Source organism: Rhinichthys klamathensis, unplaced genomic scaffold (genome assembly GCF_029890125.1).
Source record: "Rhinichthys klamathensis goyatoka isolate OS25496 unplaced genomic scaffold, OSU_Roscu_1.1 h1tg001043l_1, whole genome shotgun sequence".
Taxonomy (NCBI): domain Eukaryota; kingdom Metazoa; phylum Chordata; class Actinopteri; order Cypriniformes; family Leuciscidae; genus Rhinichthys; species Rhinichthys klamathensis.
This window is the reverse complement of record NW_026607318.1, coordinates 291,348-307,734: the sequence shown is the minus strand read 5'-3', so window position 1 is coordinate 307,734 and position 16,387 is coordinate 291,348. Positions and strand designations below refer to the sequence as shown.

Genomic DNA, 16,387 nt, shown 5'->3' with positions numbered 1-16,387 from the left:
ACTGTGCAGCATCTCCATTACTGGGAAAATTCAATGTCCGACCCCTGGGTTCTGTCGACTTTGAGCAGGGGATACACTCTGCAATTCCGACGCCGGCCTCCCAAGTTTTCAGGAATAAAAGATGTAACCAGTTCAATGGCCCTTTCCTTAGAAATTCATTCACTGTTACTGAAAGGAGCCATAGAAAAAGTTCTTCCCCTCAGTCAGAGGGACGGATTTTACTCCACGTACTTCCTTGTTGCAAAGAAAGATGGCGGTTTTTGTCCAGTTCTGGACCTGAGACGCCTAAAGTGTTCTTGAAGTCTCTTCCTTTCCGAATGTTACGCACAGTCGACGTTCTTCGATCTGTGACGAAAGGAGACTTGAAAGACGCTTACTTCCATGTTCCCGTTGCTCCCCACCACAGGAAGTTCCTAAGATTCAGCTTTCAGAATCAAGCCTATCAGTACAGAGTTTTAACATTCAGTCTATCTCTGGCTCCTCGTGTTTTCACAAGATGAATGAGTGCAGCCCTGTCTCCTCTTTGGTCCAAGGCCATGAGGATTCTGCCCTATTTAGACGATTGTCTGCTCTGTGCTCCAACAAGACAAAATGCGTTACACAACACCAGGATTGTGCTGGAGCATATTCAGAGGTTTGGCCTTACTGTGAATGACACAAAGAGTCATCTGGTCCCAGAACAGACCATAACGTTAATAGGAATAACACTCAATTCAATCACAATGTCTGCCACATTGTCTCACGCACAAACAGACAATATTGACTCGTTTCGGTCAAGGGACAAAACTTCCTTATGGCGTCCTTCTGCAACTAATGGGGATGTTAGCCGCCGCCTCATCCGTGATCCCCTTTGGCTTGCTTCACCTCAGGCCTCTTCAGAGGTGGAGCAACAGCTTAGGGCTAGATTCAGCGAGACATCGCCATTGCATGATTGTCGTTTCGCCTGCCTGTGTCCGTGCATTGAAACCCTGGAAAAAGGTAACATTACTGAAAGCTGGTGTGCCTCTAGGGGTGGTGTCCTCCCGTCGGGAAGTGATCACACTTTCTGAAATGCACTTTCTGTAAAGCTACTTTGAAACAATGTGTATTGTGAAAAGCGCTATACAAATAAATTTGAATTGAATTGAATTGAATTGAATCACGACCGATGCTTCACTAATAGGATGGGGGGCAACGTGGAACCAGAGGGGAATTGGTGGTCACTGGTCACCCAGGGAGGCCTTAGAACATATCAACGTCTTGGAGTTGAAGGCAGTGTGCTTTGCTCTACAATACTTCTTACCAAACCTGATGGGTCGTCATGTGCTTGTCCGGTCCGACAACACGTCGACGGTCTTTCATTTGAATCATCAGGGCGGCACCAGGTCTCTTGTGTCTTTACTGCTAACTCGCAAGATCCTCACATGGTCTCAGGGCCGGCTGGCCTCATTAAGGGCAGTTCATCTTCCGGGATTGGACAATCAAGTGGCGGATGCTCTGTCCAGGGATCTGCTGCTCCTGGGGGAATGGAGACTTCACCCGGATGTGGTACCGTTGATTTGGCAACGGTTTGGCAAGGCAGAGGTCGACCTGTTTGCATCGGAAATGACCACTCATTGCCACTGGTGGTTCGCGAGAACCGAGACGTCCAGCCCATTGGGACAGGGTGCATTAGCCCACAAATGGCCGAGTTGCCTGTTGTATGCGTTCCCTCCATTTCCACTTCTGTGGGAAACATTACATCGTATATTCCTATACAAGCACAGGGTGCTTTTAGTGGCACCTCGATGGCCATCCAGGCTATGGTTTCCTCTACTTCTGAGTCTGTTACAAGGCGAATCATGGCAGCTTCTACAAGGTTAACGTGGCTGCTTCCCATGATGTGAGCTCTGCAGTCCTTCTGGAGCAACCCTGATGTTTGCAGGTGGGTGGCATTCTTCATGACCGTGTTGATATGCGTCATCCACTAGTGCTTTGCACTGCCTCTGGCGGTCAGTAGGAATGAAACAGAACGCTAGTTACGTATGTAACTGTGGTTCTGTGAATTCCGGATGACCGCCAGAGTCCCTCGTCACTCTGAATGCGCGAGAAAGCATTCTGAGGCTGGGCACCGAGTCGCTGTGGTTTATATCCTCGCGTCTCGGTCTGCGTCATGATGTGACTTTGTTGTTATATTCTTCTCGATCTATCTAGCTGGCGCAGCGATTATCCACTAGTGCTTTGCACTGCCTCCGGCGGTCGCCGGAATTCACAGAACCACAGTTACAAACGTAACTAGCGTTTTGCCTTCGTCTGTTCTTTAAAAGGTCCTGTGGTGTGACTAATGATTTTTTAGGAGTATAAATAGTCTGTGCCGTCTCTCAAATAATATGAGCTTTGTATAACTGTATGTAGAATCTTTTAAAATGCTGTTTAAAATAGATATAGATGGAGTATTGCAAGATACTCTGCAAGACATCTCTTTCCATAAGGTTTTAATCCTATTTTGTTAAATTGCTATATGAAACAGTAACCAGTATGCAACCCTAACATTTTAATTTGCAGTATGGTATATTGTGCTACATCACATTCTCTCTCATGTCTGGATACTTATTTGTCCAATCCAATTTTGTGTACAAATGGCCTAACTTTTGACAGTCCGATCATGATAAGTCTCATAGGAGCTTCTGTATAGTAGGTCAGTATTACTATATGTGCATATATTACACATTTTGGCAAAGGTAGTAAATCATCCATGTGCGTTCCTTGTAGGAGTAGTAAGATATACAAATTTTATCATCATACTAAACCCCATTTGATCTTTGACCTCTGTGTTTCAGGTTCAGCTGAGGATGACCTGATCCTGGAGGTGGTGATCATGATCGGTACGGTGTCAATGGACGACTCCTGTGCCGTCATGCTGGCAAAGTCCGGTATCATTCCTGCTCTTATTGAGCTGCTAAATGGTAAGAGCGCTGCCAACATTTACACACATTTATTAGCATTGAGCCAGTGCATGGGTGCTTAAAGAAACAAACGGATCTCCAAACCCTCGAAAAAAAAATAATAATAATTATCGCTAGCCATAAAAATAAATTCTGGAAAAAAAGATCAGTGCTGTTTTGATTTCTACTTTTGTTTGGCCGAATCGCGAAAGCTGCCCCCCTGCTTTGCGTGTCTGTAGCCAATCATGTACCATATTTCAATTTGGCAAGCTTTGTCTTTCCTAATGTGATCTGATGGAATGAGTTTTGAAGAGTTTATTGAGACTAAACTAATATTAAATTAGAATAAATTAGAATAAATAAACAGCCCATGGCTGCTAGGGACAAGGAGGGCTGGTTCTCGCTTTATGCATTACGTGCTGGGAAGTGACAGTATTTTCAGGAACAGGAAAGCACCAGGCTCATGGTATGCATCAGATTTGCTGGTTCTGCTCAGTGTGAGCCCTCATTTCAATAAATCCGGATGGCGGGGTTTTTTCTTGCCATGAAAATAATAAATGTTCAAGAGGGCAAGGAGGTGGAGGGCAAAGATAGGGACCGTCCCAACATATACAGCTCCTCTCAAAGAGAAAAAGAAAAGAAAGTTCTTGAATTGGCCACTTTTTTTATTATCCCACTCCAGACACAATGGTCTCAATTACATGACATTCAACATCTGTAATGTTTTTGCACTACGTGCCATACAATATTTTGTTTCTTTGATCACAACAATGCAATAACAAATCTGACATTTGTTTCCCTCGTGATAAGCATTGTGGCAACGCTGCATTGACAGATGCTTGGGTATTGTTTTATTTACATATCATTTCGGCACTTGTGTTCGTATACTCGTTCATTGGCTCTTTCTCATCTGAAGAAGCGTTGACATGTTCTCTGTGATGTTATTTGTAGCTTGTGCAAAGCTTGTACAGCTCCTTGCTGTAGCGGTATTCAGTATCTGGTCCCATGGAGCAGCTAAACCCTCTTTGCTATCATTCTTCTAGAGGAATTTCGATCCCAGGGGACGAGTTCATTCTGAGCCAGATCAAAATTGAAATAAAGGCTTTTATTAAAGTTAGGAGGGGGCCGTTACAACCACACAGTTCTCCATAGGAGCTTTCTGTATCGTTTCAGAGGAAAAGTTGATACTCTCGCCAAATGGCGGCTTCTCACGAGAGCCTTCATACATAAACATGATCCACTGGAGGAGGTTTTGAACATCAGCTCGCATGAACAGGCACCATTGGATAGGAAATGCCTGCGCAGCTGCTCTGGAGTGTGCGTGTTTGTTAGTTTTCCCGTATTGCATTTCAAGCTTAATGCTGATGTGCAGATATTCTTGTGATAAGGAAAGTATTGTGCCTTCTTCAAATGAAGCAAAATACTTTATTTCATGAGGTCAGAGTAATGTTCTTCATTTGCTTGTGTTGCTGTTTCCAGCCCAACAGGAAGACGATGAATTTGTGTGTCAGATCATCTACGTCTTCTACCAGATGGTCTTCCACCAGGCCACCAGAGATGTCATCATTAAGGACACTCGTATCCTTGTTACAATAAATTGATTTTCAGTGTATGTTATTCTCAGCAGATGTTTTGTAAATGGTCTTTGACATCTGTTTGGCCTGTGTTCACCGATGCATTGATACTGTTGGGTTCTTCAGTCTTTAATACTGCAGCTTAATGTAAGAATGCATGCTTATTTTCACGTCTAGACATAAGGAGAATGTAAAAAAAAAAAAAAAAGTTTTGTCTGCACTGTAAAAGTGGCAAGATACAATTGTTACCCTACAGATCTATTACTACTTGATCTAACCCGTAAAAATGACTTTCGTTTGTGTAGCTTAAGTATTCAGGTTGATTCAGACATATTAAATAATGTTTTTATTATGTTACAACATAAAGCACATTTTTGGGGGTTTCATGGCAAAACATTTTATAGTACATACTGTGATGCCTCTGAGGTAGACCGACATCCAGGCCAATAACAGACCACATAAGACCCAGACCAATGACACCCTCGTATTTTTAACTAATTACTTTAAATAGTTTCTATTGCAAGATTGGTCAAAATGTGTGGCTTTATTATTATTAACAACAAAATATGACACTACATTAATAATACTAAATATGATCGATTCATAATATTAATAATACTGAAATCCTATCAATACCTTTACATTAATACACTTCAACGCTCTTACTCAATATTTAAGAAGGGCAAGGAGGTGGAGGGCTAAGATAGGGACCGTCCCAACATATACAGCTCCTCTCAAAGAGAAAAAGAAAAGAAAGTTCTTGAATTGGCCACTTTTTTGTTATCCCACTCCAGACACAATGGTCTCAATTACATGACATTCAACATCTGAAATGTTTTTGCACTACGTGCCATAAAATATTTTTTATCTTAGATCACAACAATGCAATAACAAATCTGACATTTGTTTCCCTCGTGATAAGCATTATGTGGCAACGCTGCATTGACAGATGCTTGGGTATTGTTTTATTTACATATCATTTCGGCACTTGTGTTCGTATACTCATTCATTGGCTCTTTCTCATCTGAAGAGGCGTTGACAATTATAAGTAATTATAATTATATTGTAATTATAAGATTATAAAATATAAGAAATTTTACAATGAACTGTTGAGATGTTGACACCCTCGTACTTTTAACTAATTACTTTACATAGTTTCTATTGCAAGATTGGTCAAAATGTATGGCTTTATTATTATTAACAACAAAATATGACACTACATTAATAATACTAAATATGATCGATTCATAATATTAATAATACTGAAACCCTATCAATACCTTTACATTAATACACTTCAACGCTCTTACTTAATATTTAAGAATGAAGAAGGTGCACTAGGTATCACTGGCTATAACAAAATGTAATATTTATTGAACACAAATTTGGTTAGAGTTTTTACAAGATGTTAATGTTTTTAACTGATTGAAGATTTGTAATTATGGTAATTGAGATTGAACACAGCAATTATTGGGCTTTAATTGTCAGTGAATTTTTGAACTCCTTAACCGTATCTCCAAGAGGCCCCAGCTTACCTCATCGACCTTATGCATGACAAAAATGTGGAGATCCGACAAGTGTGTGACAACACTCTGGACATTATTGCCGTAAGTATTCTAAAACAACCCCACTACACATGGGGTTGCACTCAAATCTGAATCAGAGACCTCTGTGTTTTTTTGCTCAATGCCGACCATGTGCGTTTACAGTGCCGATAAAATCTCTGCAGTTAATGCTCACTCACTGACATTAGATAGCAGTAATTGGTGGTGAACTCTGAGAGCCAGGTTTGTTTGGGGAAGTGTTTCATTCACTTTATTAGCCTGCTCGTTAAGCCTCGGCCACATGAAAGCGTGCGTGTGGGATCTGGTTTGTATCCGTGGTGACAGAGAAAGTGCAGATGTGTAGCTCTGGCTCAGCAGACTGACATGTTTGAGCTGAGGCTGACGTTGGTATCAAGTATGCAGATTTACACTTTCATCGGCCATTCTGTGAGGCAGTCATGTTTATCAACTGCGTTGTTCCATCTCAAGCTAAATTAATTTTACAGATTAATTCGATATGAAAACTTACTTAAGCTCATTAAGATGTTTTTTCAAATTCCCACTTTATAATTATCATTTTTTTACTTCATGGTAGCATAGGTGATATTTTAAGATCATCTCCTATTGACAAACATACAGAGAAAGATGAAGTGAAAAATATGAAAAACTTTTTTTATTGCACATTGTCAACTAACATCTACTCCATTTTGATTTATGGAGTTGTGATCCGATTTCAAAATGTTTCTCAAAGCATCTACATCCTTGTAGAACTGACCTCCAACTCGCCCCAACAAACATCTGATTTCCTTATTTTCTGACTAGAGAAGTATGACTCGCGTGAATCATGAAATGCCCTAAATCAATTACTAAACCATCTGCAAAATGTTTTGCTGCAAATACAAATACTGCAGCTCATGATTCTGTTTTCAGTGTCTCAGAGCAGCTTGTTTTGCTGTAAATGCTGCTCATCACGAAATTAGGGGGTAGGTTCGTGGTACAGGTTTTCCTTCATTTTTAGTCATCCTAAAGACCATGGTTCAGGTGTTTATTTGGGGCTGGAACTCTACAGGAAGTTTTGCCATCCACAAGCAGGATTAGACTTTGTTTTTGCTTTTTTTGAGAAAGTATCTAGATGCGTCAATGAATATTTTTTTACTGGAAATCAATCTAGAACAGACATAAATAAATACTTGACCCAACTAATAATTAATTCACCCTCATGTCGTTCCAAAACTTTCTTTTTTCTGTGGAACACAATAAGATATTTTGAAGAATGTTTGTAGCCAAACATTTTTGGTCATAGACAAAGAAAAAAAAGAAAAAAAAAACATTTCTTAAAATATCTTCTTTTATGTTCCACATAAGAAAGAAAGTCGTACATGTTTACAGGAGGGCGGGTAAATGATGACAAACTGTTCATTTTTGGGTGAACTCTAAAATATTGGGTGCAGGTTTGTGTGAGTGTGTATTCTCACTGGCCCTCTGGGCTTTGCATCAGGCTTCTTGCCCCGGGCTCCCGCGCAGTTCTGCGCTGCTGTCCACATGATGAATGGACACAGCAAAGAAAAGAGAAACAGGGCTTATTTACTCAGGTTCTGCCACAGGGGGCCTCGGCTGATTAATCCATATTTTCATTCAGCGGAGCAGGCGGCGGCAGTGCGCCTCTGTGGGCCTTTAGACCCCGGGACAGAGAGCTGGCCTTGAGCTCTGAGCCCCAGCAGCCCTCCTCCTGCACCCTCCACCCCTCTGTTGACTCACTGTACAGAGCTAATGCTGAAAAAAAATCCCAACCTCAGCATGAGTTAGTATTGGTACATCTAATACTTTGTCTCAGCAGAGATGGTTTAACTTTTTAATCTTTCTTTATGGGGTGAGCTCTGTGCAAACGATGCTAGACGTGTTTCCCACTGCCCTGTGCCGAGAGTAACAAATTCATTCATTGTCTTCAGTTTAGTATAGTTAATAAGTATCTAGTTCTACTAGTATCTACAAAGCATTTGAAAACTAGATTTCATAATGGGATCGTTTTCCCAAAAACTCACCCTGTTACTCCAAAACTATATAACTTTCATTTTTCAAGTTTAAAAGTTCAATGCACTTGATTGTCCCCAAAGAGGAATTTGTCTTGGACCCATGTTCCACAAACAATAAAAAGTAATATAGTGGCAAACCATCACACAATGTAAAATACAAAAACCATCATTGTACATTAGTACAATCGTTTAATTCGGTGAACTATCCTATCCCTTGAACTCAAGAAGTGTATTTATATTGTTTAAACCTGTAGCGAAAACAGATGCTGATAGGGTAGATGTGGCAAAATGATGCTCTCTTCAAAAAATAGAGGATATTATTATCATAGCAACAACATTCATGAGAATGCCTTCATGAACATGTTGGGTTCAGTCACCTGGGATTAAGGTTAACATAAAACTGTTTGCTACCCATTTTACTTCCATAATGTGATGTGAAGCAAGATATTCAACTGACAAAAGGTGGGACTTTCTATCCATCAGGACTTGATTGGAAAATGGTCTTGTGTTTGGAAGACAGGGGTCGAAATAATGGCTTGATGACCTCAGCCAAAATGCCAAGTCATAGGTGGAGTTTTGATGAAAGATTATGAAAATATATTGCAAAAAAATATTATTCTTAAATAAGACCAGAAATGTGCAAAAGGTTTCTATTTCAAATCAATTCTGTTCTATTTATCAAAAATATTAAGCAGCGCAACTGATTACAACAACAATAAGAAGAAGAAATGTAATGTGAACACCAAATCAGCATTTCCAGAATGATTTGTGAAGGATCATGTGACACTGAAGACTGGAGTTACGATTTACATCACAGTAATAAATCACAGGAATAAATTACATTTAAATAATATAAAAAATATAAAGTTATTTTAAATAGTTATAATATTAAATATTTAAAAATTATAAAAATATATATATATATATTTTTTTTTTTTATCAAATACATGCAGCCCTGGTGAGCATAATAGACCTCTTTCAAAAACATACGTTACAAAATTTGACTGACACCCAAACTTTTGAATGTAGTGTATATGTGAATTGATTAAATTGTATTTATTATATACTTAACTGATTGTACAGTCACACTCATCTCAAAAAAGCTCTAGTTCAGCACACTTACATTGGAAGAGGTGTATTAAGATGGAGGTAGACAGACTGACACACTTGACATGCGTTGACAAAAGAATCCAATAGCACAAAATCAACTGATTCCCCATCTCACCAAAAGTGCTGGCTGTGCAGAAAGCTTATACGGCTGTGTGCGACGTGTGTGTGTTGTGTGTGGCACTTCATCCAGTCTGTGGGCTCTGCACCTTTAATCACTGACCTCACTGGATTAAACCAGAGTCTGTTTCTCTGTGGCTCCATCAGTGGCCACAGCCTATAGGGAAAACCCTGCTCAGACAGAAGCCCTCATTGTGGGATGAAATATATCTGCTGCGGAGGGTCCGGGTGCTGTTAGAAGTCTGTGTAACGGTAAATGTTAGATTGCCAGGCATGACAGTGTATGGCACCCTCTCTCTCTGATATTCACTGGAAATCTCTTGTGGGGAGTTCAAGTAGAACTGGCGCTGAAATGCAGAATGCCAGTCCTGTTTTGACAACTTTAAAAAAACATGAATTTGCACAGCTGTGTGGTATAATTTAGGTTTGAGGGGTGTAACACATCTCAGGCAAATAAATCTACGTGTTTGTGTGTGTTCTGCAAAGGAGTATGATGAAGAGTGGGGGAAGAAGATCCAAAGTGAGAAGTTTCGCTGGCATAACTCGCAGTGGCTGGAGATGGTGGAAAGCAGACAGATGGAGGATGGCGAGCCATACCTGTATGGAGACGACCCGGACGCCCTAGAGCAGCCTGATCTCTTCTACAGCACTGGTTAGAAACCACACATACACACCAAAACAGCCCTCAGAGGAACATGGCTGAGACCACAAAAGACACTCCATGTTTTCTTGTCTGCAGACATGACTTGATTGACATCCTGTGCCACAAACTGACAGACATGGAAAGTTAAAACCCTTACATTTAGATCAGATTTTCCACGAGAATTGTGATGCTGTATTTTGGCTCGATTGTCCGTCGGGTTGGTGTCATCAAAGGCTTGTCGTAGTGAGAGGTTGTCAGGAAGATAAATGAGGAGAGCTGCTGGGTGGAAGTGGCTCTGCTGGGTCGCTGTCTCATACGTTTGTTTGCTCTATATACTCTGTGTGTGTGTGTGTACAGACGGTATGATGCCCCCTGAGCCCGGCCTCAGTCCAGACTTCTACAGCCAGTTCCACTCTCAGAATGGAGACTTCAACGCCTGGTGAGTGAGCAGCTGTTACCCTCATCAGCTTCTCTTACATTAAATACATATGCAAAATGATTTGTTTAATGTATTTTCTTAAATCATAGTCATGTCACCTTTATTTCTATAGCACTTTATACAATACACATTGTTTCAAAGCAGCTTTACAGTGATAAACAGGATAATAACAGAATCATGGATGCAAACAGAGATCAAATCTGTTGTAAAGCAGCTCTCCAATGACAGTGTCACTAGCTGAAGTCTGTTCAGTGTTGATTCAGTTCAATAACTGTGTAAAGTTCATCAATTACAAAATGAGTTCCATTTAGCTATAAGAAGCTCTACAGAAGACAATTATTGTCACTATTCACTTCGTGTCAGTTCAGTGTTGGTTCAGTTCAGTAACTCTGTTCAAGTGTCGTTGTTGCGAAAATCATGAAGCGTCAAATTATGAAAGTCGAAGCTATAAAGCAGCTCTGCTAAAAACAGTGGTGTCATCACTCAGTTCACTAGACCTTAGTCAGGGTAGCGCCATATTTCATTTTTGACTAATGAAATTGAGTCTGTAAGGGATAAAATAGAGTGCTTTCAAAGGATTGTATTGTTGTTTAACAGCAATCCGATTGCTCAGCCGATGAAACGTCTTTCCAACAGAAAAAAAACGTTCAATATTCAGTACAGTTTAAAAAATTGGAGTTTTGATCTAGGACCGTTATCTTTTGTGTGCCATTTTATAGACTGGATGTCTATCCCTCACAGCCTCGTTTTCATCTGCGTAAAGTTCAATATGGCGTCTAACCTGACTAAGGTCTGTTAAGTTCAAGTTTGCAGTCAAATCGATAATATTACAGACTAGTAAGTGTCCCCATCTAAGCTTGTGAAAGACAACAGGCAAGGAACCCAATCTCCATTAGTGACAAAAAATAGAGGAAAAAAAAAAAACAGGCTCAGTCGGGGGACCAGATCTTCTCTGGGATTGGAAATCAATTTAAATATGTAGGACTGGCAATTAATTAAATGTATTGTAATGCAGTTCACTTAATTTATTAATTTAATGTAAAAGAAAAAACAAAACTATATACATGATATGCCAATTAATGAAAAGAATAATAAAAGCACATATGTGTATTTGCTAAGAAATGCCAATGAGTGACACATTCTTGGATCCCTTGTTGAGTTAAAAGTAGTTTGGAGTACGTTAGTTAATTTTTTTATTAATCGATGAATTGACAGCACCAATAATTAATGATCTCAGTTTTTGCCCAAAAAAACGGACAAAAAAGAATAGTGCTATAGCAGTACATCGCAAAATATTTTGGCTATGGTTTGCTGGTGTTTTGAACATGTAGTGTAGTGAAAACAGGGCAAGTGATGGTCCCTTTCGCACACTGGTCACAGACCATCAGGCCATTGTTGTTGTTGATACCTTTGAGTAAAACCAGTTTAAATTTGTGGTCTTCAGAGAACAGTATTTTAAAAAAAATCAAATTTTTGGCTTTTGTAAGTTGTTTAATCATTTGAAGTACAGCTGTTCAACAAAGCACCAAGTAATATTACTCTGATGTTGTCTTTCTCTCTGTCAGTAACTCTATGGCCCGAAAATAAACATGCCTTTTTAGTCCCATGCAGCCAAATATATTGTCCACATTCCTCAGCAAACACGCACACACACACTTATGCGTACAGATGAAATAACATTTCACATCTCCATCCACTCCAGTGGTCACATTGAATCTCAGGCTGCCAAAGAGCTGATCTGTGAGGAAATGGATCCGCCACTCGTATTTGAGATGCAGCTCTGATATAGTGCATACTTACTCTTGTAGTCTAAACTTGCCCTGATAGTGCGTACTTGATACGATTGATTTTACTGGACGTGTTTAATGTGCGCTGTGTGCTTTGTATGGAGAATGCTTTGTTTGTTTTGGCTGGGTGGGGATTTAGACACTTTGCGGACTGACGGCTGTGGCGCTGAGTGCCGCCGCGCTGTCATGTGGGTGAGGATAGAGGCGGGGATCCAGATGGAGGGGCAAGTTCTCCAGCGGCTCTTTGTAAAGTGATACATTTCAAATATACACCGAGGGGTGGGGGGCAACATTAGGGTCCTGGGATGAATGGTTTAATTTGAGTGGGCAGCTCTGAGTGACAGAGGTTACCATAATAATCAAATAGAGTCTCCGTCTTTACTTAAGATGCTTGTGAAAAGATGTGTGTGAACGCAGGCCCAATTGGAGTGGTTTGACTTCACGTGCCAACCTGAAACATGTATTTGATTCACTCCATGTATGGTTGTGTGGTTCTAAAATAGTACAGCAGTATCAAAAATGTACTATTACATTGAATAAATTTGACAGTTTAATTCTTTAATTTATGTATAAATGAAATCCAGATGGTTTGCTTAACTGTAGTCATTTGCATTCTTCATACTGTATGGCAGAATCTTTATATTTTTGCATATAAATTAATGAGAAGATCACCAGACGACAATAGTAAAACATTTTGATACAAATACTAATGATCAAAAGTTTGGGGTAAGATAAATACTTTTTTTTATTATTAATACTTTTATTCAGCAAGGATGCATTCAATTAATCCAAATTGAAAGCACAACTGTTTTAACATTGATAAAAATAAGAAATGTTTCTTGAGCAGCAAATCAGCATATTAGAATGATTTCTGAAGGATCATGTGACACTGAAGACTGGAGTAATGATGAGTAATGATGCTGAAAATTCAGCTTTGATCACGGGTACTGTATACATTACATGAATTTAAAATACATAAAAAACATGCATTTAAAATTGTAATAATATTTCACAATATTACTGTTTTTACTGTGTTTTTGATTTAAAAAAAGCAGTCTTGGTGAGCATCAGACTTCTTTTAAAAACATAAAGTTTTACCAAACCTACAACTTTGGAACGGTAGTGTATGTGTGTCAAGGGTTGTTAGAGTATCTCATTATTGCAGATATGCATCAAAGCCCAGTGGTTGCATTTCAAGTGCAGTTTGACATTGTTGGAGAAATCACCAATATATTCTCCCAGGAAATAAATTAACTGATTTAAAGGAACAAAGAGGTAAACCTTGAATGCAATTTGTTGCTTTGGATAAAAGCATCAAATAATGAATAAAAATTGATATGTATGCATATTTAATGTAATGTGTATGTATATACACTTTTTGTATATGTAAACAGGATATATATAATATACACTTTTTATATAAAATATATACATAACATACAATGCTTTTTCTTTTCTTTTTTTGCGCATTGACCAAAATTCAATGCAGATGAAAGAGAAACAAATGAGTAAAAGATCACAATACATGACCGTTTTGAATAATCATACAGTAAGCACTGCAATATTATTGTATTGTGTCCTACAAACCAATATGATTATCACCAGAGCCCTGTTGATTCCCACAGACAGATGAGGTGCAGGATCAAGCTAAAACTGGTCACTCTGAGCATGAGCGGGACACACTGTCTGCAGATGTTAAACCAGTTCTGTGTGCGTGTCTTTTGTGTGCACACATCAGACTGACAAATCCGCCTTTATTCAAGCAGTGTGGCGCTTCGTGTCCCTAAAGCCTTGGGGAGCTTGGACGAGAAGGCAGGAGGAAAATAGAAAACAGGGATGTGGAGACGCAATCAGGCAAAGGAAGGGGGAAAAAAAGGGGTGCTGTTCATTTGACACAGCCAAGGTAGGGGCATGTAACTGGAGACGTGACAGGAACACAAGATCAAAGCGCGGGCTGGAGAACAACTTGGGGAAAAAAGGAGGAGAAACGTCCTTTTATAAAAAGAGCTGAGACCCGTTTCCTGTGCAAACACACTCCTCTGAGCAATGAAACAATGTCTGGTTAAAAGGGCCTTTTTTACTGGCACCTTTGGCCGTTTCCCCCCAGAACATCAGGGCCGACCTGGCTCCCTATGAGCTGTCAATCCAACCCCCACTCAGCTTTTACTGCCCTGTTTTGAAGCCCCGTGCAGGAAGAGGTGACAGGCTGCCTCATAATTGGTCAGGAATGTGCTCGCTACGGATCATAGGCCGGGTCGGTCGCAGGACTGAGATAAATCGTCAAATGAATTCAAATTCAAATTAGTTTTCTTATCCGAAGTTCATTCAGATAACTTATCTGAGTTCATTCATAGTGTCATTTTAGTCTTCCCCTAATTAATGACGTGATATCAAGTTGAAGCACAAAACTAACCCTGATAACTCGTTGCTATAAATTACCACAGGCCCTGAAGAACTTGCTTCCAAGGGAAGCCCAAGTGAGGAGGTAAAATTAGGTGTCGGAGTCAAAAACAGAGGCTCAGAGCACCTACGGGTGGCGTCGATCCGTGCATGAATCCCTCTTACCCGCTGTTCAAATTCAGCCTGACAGATCTGGCAGGCCAATAGGAAAAAGACATATTTTATACAGCAGAGTGTGTGAGAGTCGGGGTGCTAAGGGGAGCTAGCTGTATTTGATTACTGGAGGTCATATGAGGCTAAAAACAACACAATGTAATATGGACACAGAGGGGCAAAGCAAACAGCTCATAATTTAAAGGCCGTAGACCCGAAGCTGTTGGTTTAAAGGGAAGCAGACAGAGCCAGTGGCCAATTTGTTTCGAGAACCGCAGCACTTTCCTGGCTCTGTTCATCCTGAATGAGTGTAAAAACCTTGTCGAGGTACAAGATGGACAAGAACGTGTCACACCTCTGCTGTTTTACTCCCCTTTACACCCAGAGCAGTCAAAAATGAAACATCATGTCTTAGTTGCTATGTTTTAACAAAACCAGACTCATCAGATTTACTTGAATAATGTAATAGTTTCAGTCTATTTACACTTAAATATTTTGTTCAAGCAAATCATTTTGTAACTTGATACTGTACATATCATAGCCTGTAATGTAAGCTGCCAATGGGCAATAGTATGCAGTATGTTAAACCAGTATGTATAGGCTCATATACTGTAGTGTAGGAGGTATGGCTTACATTGGCATGCAGAGCTCATTGCATTGAAATCTTGGCATTTGGCAGTCTTACATGGGACAATATGCGTCCCATACTTTACTACGGATCTTGGACAGCAGGTTTTATTGAAAGCTTGCCTTTTTCATTTTATACTTGGATAACTTGTTTTTATATCTCTGGTTCATATGGTCATAAACAAGATGACTCGGTCTTATTTTTATTGGTTGCTTCTTGTTCTGTGATTGTAAGTCTGTATATTTTTAGTGCATCCATTTATTATATTTTCTTTGTACACTTTTCATTTAACGTAATTATTACAATTAATCAATGTTGGTGGTTATAAGGTTATGAAATGTATCCAGTCTCTTGGACCACCACCAAAATGGATCTTTTTTTTTTACATTTATTTTTAGTAACATCTACATATGTGAGAATATATATACATTTCATTAAAGATTAAACCTTTTTTTTTAACCAACAATATAAGAATATTTTTAATTTTCAGGAATAATCATTTGTACAGCTGAAATTGTAAAGGATAAATAAATGATACCGCTATTATTTCATAAGCACATTTTTATACTCCCTTGTGCTGCAAAACTATTGCATGGAGTGCAAAATGTTACTGGTTTGTGGCTAATTTTCAGCTTATTCTACCTGATACTTCAAGCTCTCAAAAGTCATTCTTGGAATTTAAAAGCCAGTTAGATAATGATTTTCATAGAAATTGTGTGCGTCTGTGTGCGTGTAAAATATATCAAATATTATACTTTAGTTATAGTACTGTATATAATTTATATTAACTTATGTTTAAATTTACAACAACGTTCAAGCTTAATAAATTAATGTGTAGTATCGGCACAGCACTGACACGAATACAGAATCTTCATTAATCTAACAAATTGATCTACATGCATCTGATACCGTCTCTCCTGATGATAATATGTGACCCTGGACTACAAAAGCAGTCACATGGGTCAATTTTTTTAAAAATTGAGATGTATACATAATCTGAAATTCCAGAATCTCCATTGATGTATGGTTTGTTAGGATAGGACAATATTTATTAAC

General features: G+C 39.2%; 1 protein-coding gene across 2 annotated transcripts in view; it reads left to right on the top strand.

Annotated features, from left to right (window-relative positions):
• Nucleotides 1–16,387, top strand: part of kifap3b (kinesin-associated protein 3b) — a 38,727-nt gene that overhangs the window by 21,549 nt on the left and 791 nt on the right. For both annotated transcript variants that reach the window (XM_056244674.1, XM_056244675.1), the window contains exons 15-19: nucleotides 2,799–2,924; nucleotides 4,383–4,481; nucleotides 5,999–6,084; nucleotides 9,768–9,933; nucleotides 10,282–10,363. In XM_056244674.1, coding sequence (XP_056100649.1) covers nucleotides 2,799–2,924; nucleotides 4,383–4,481; nucleotides 5,999–6,084; nucleotides 9,768–9,933; nucleotides 10,282–10,363 — 559 coding nt within the window. The remainder of the gene's footprint in view (nucleotides 1–2,798; nucleotides 2,925–4,382; nucleotides 4,482–5,998; nucleotides 6,085–9,767; nucleotides 9,934–10,281; nucleotides 10,364–16,387) is intronic.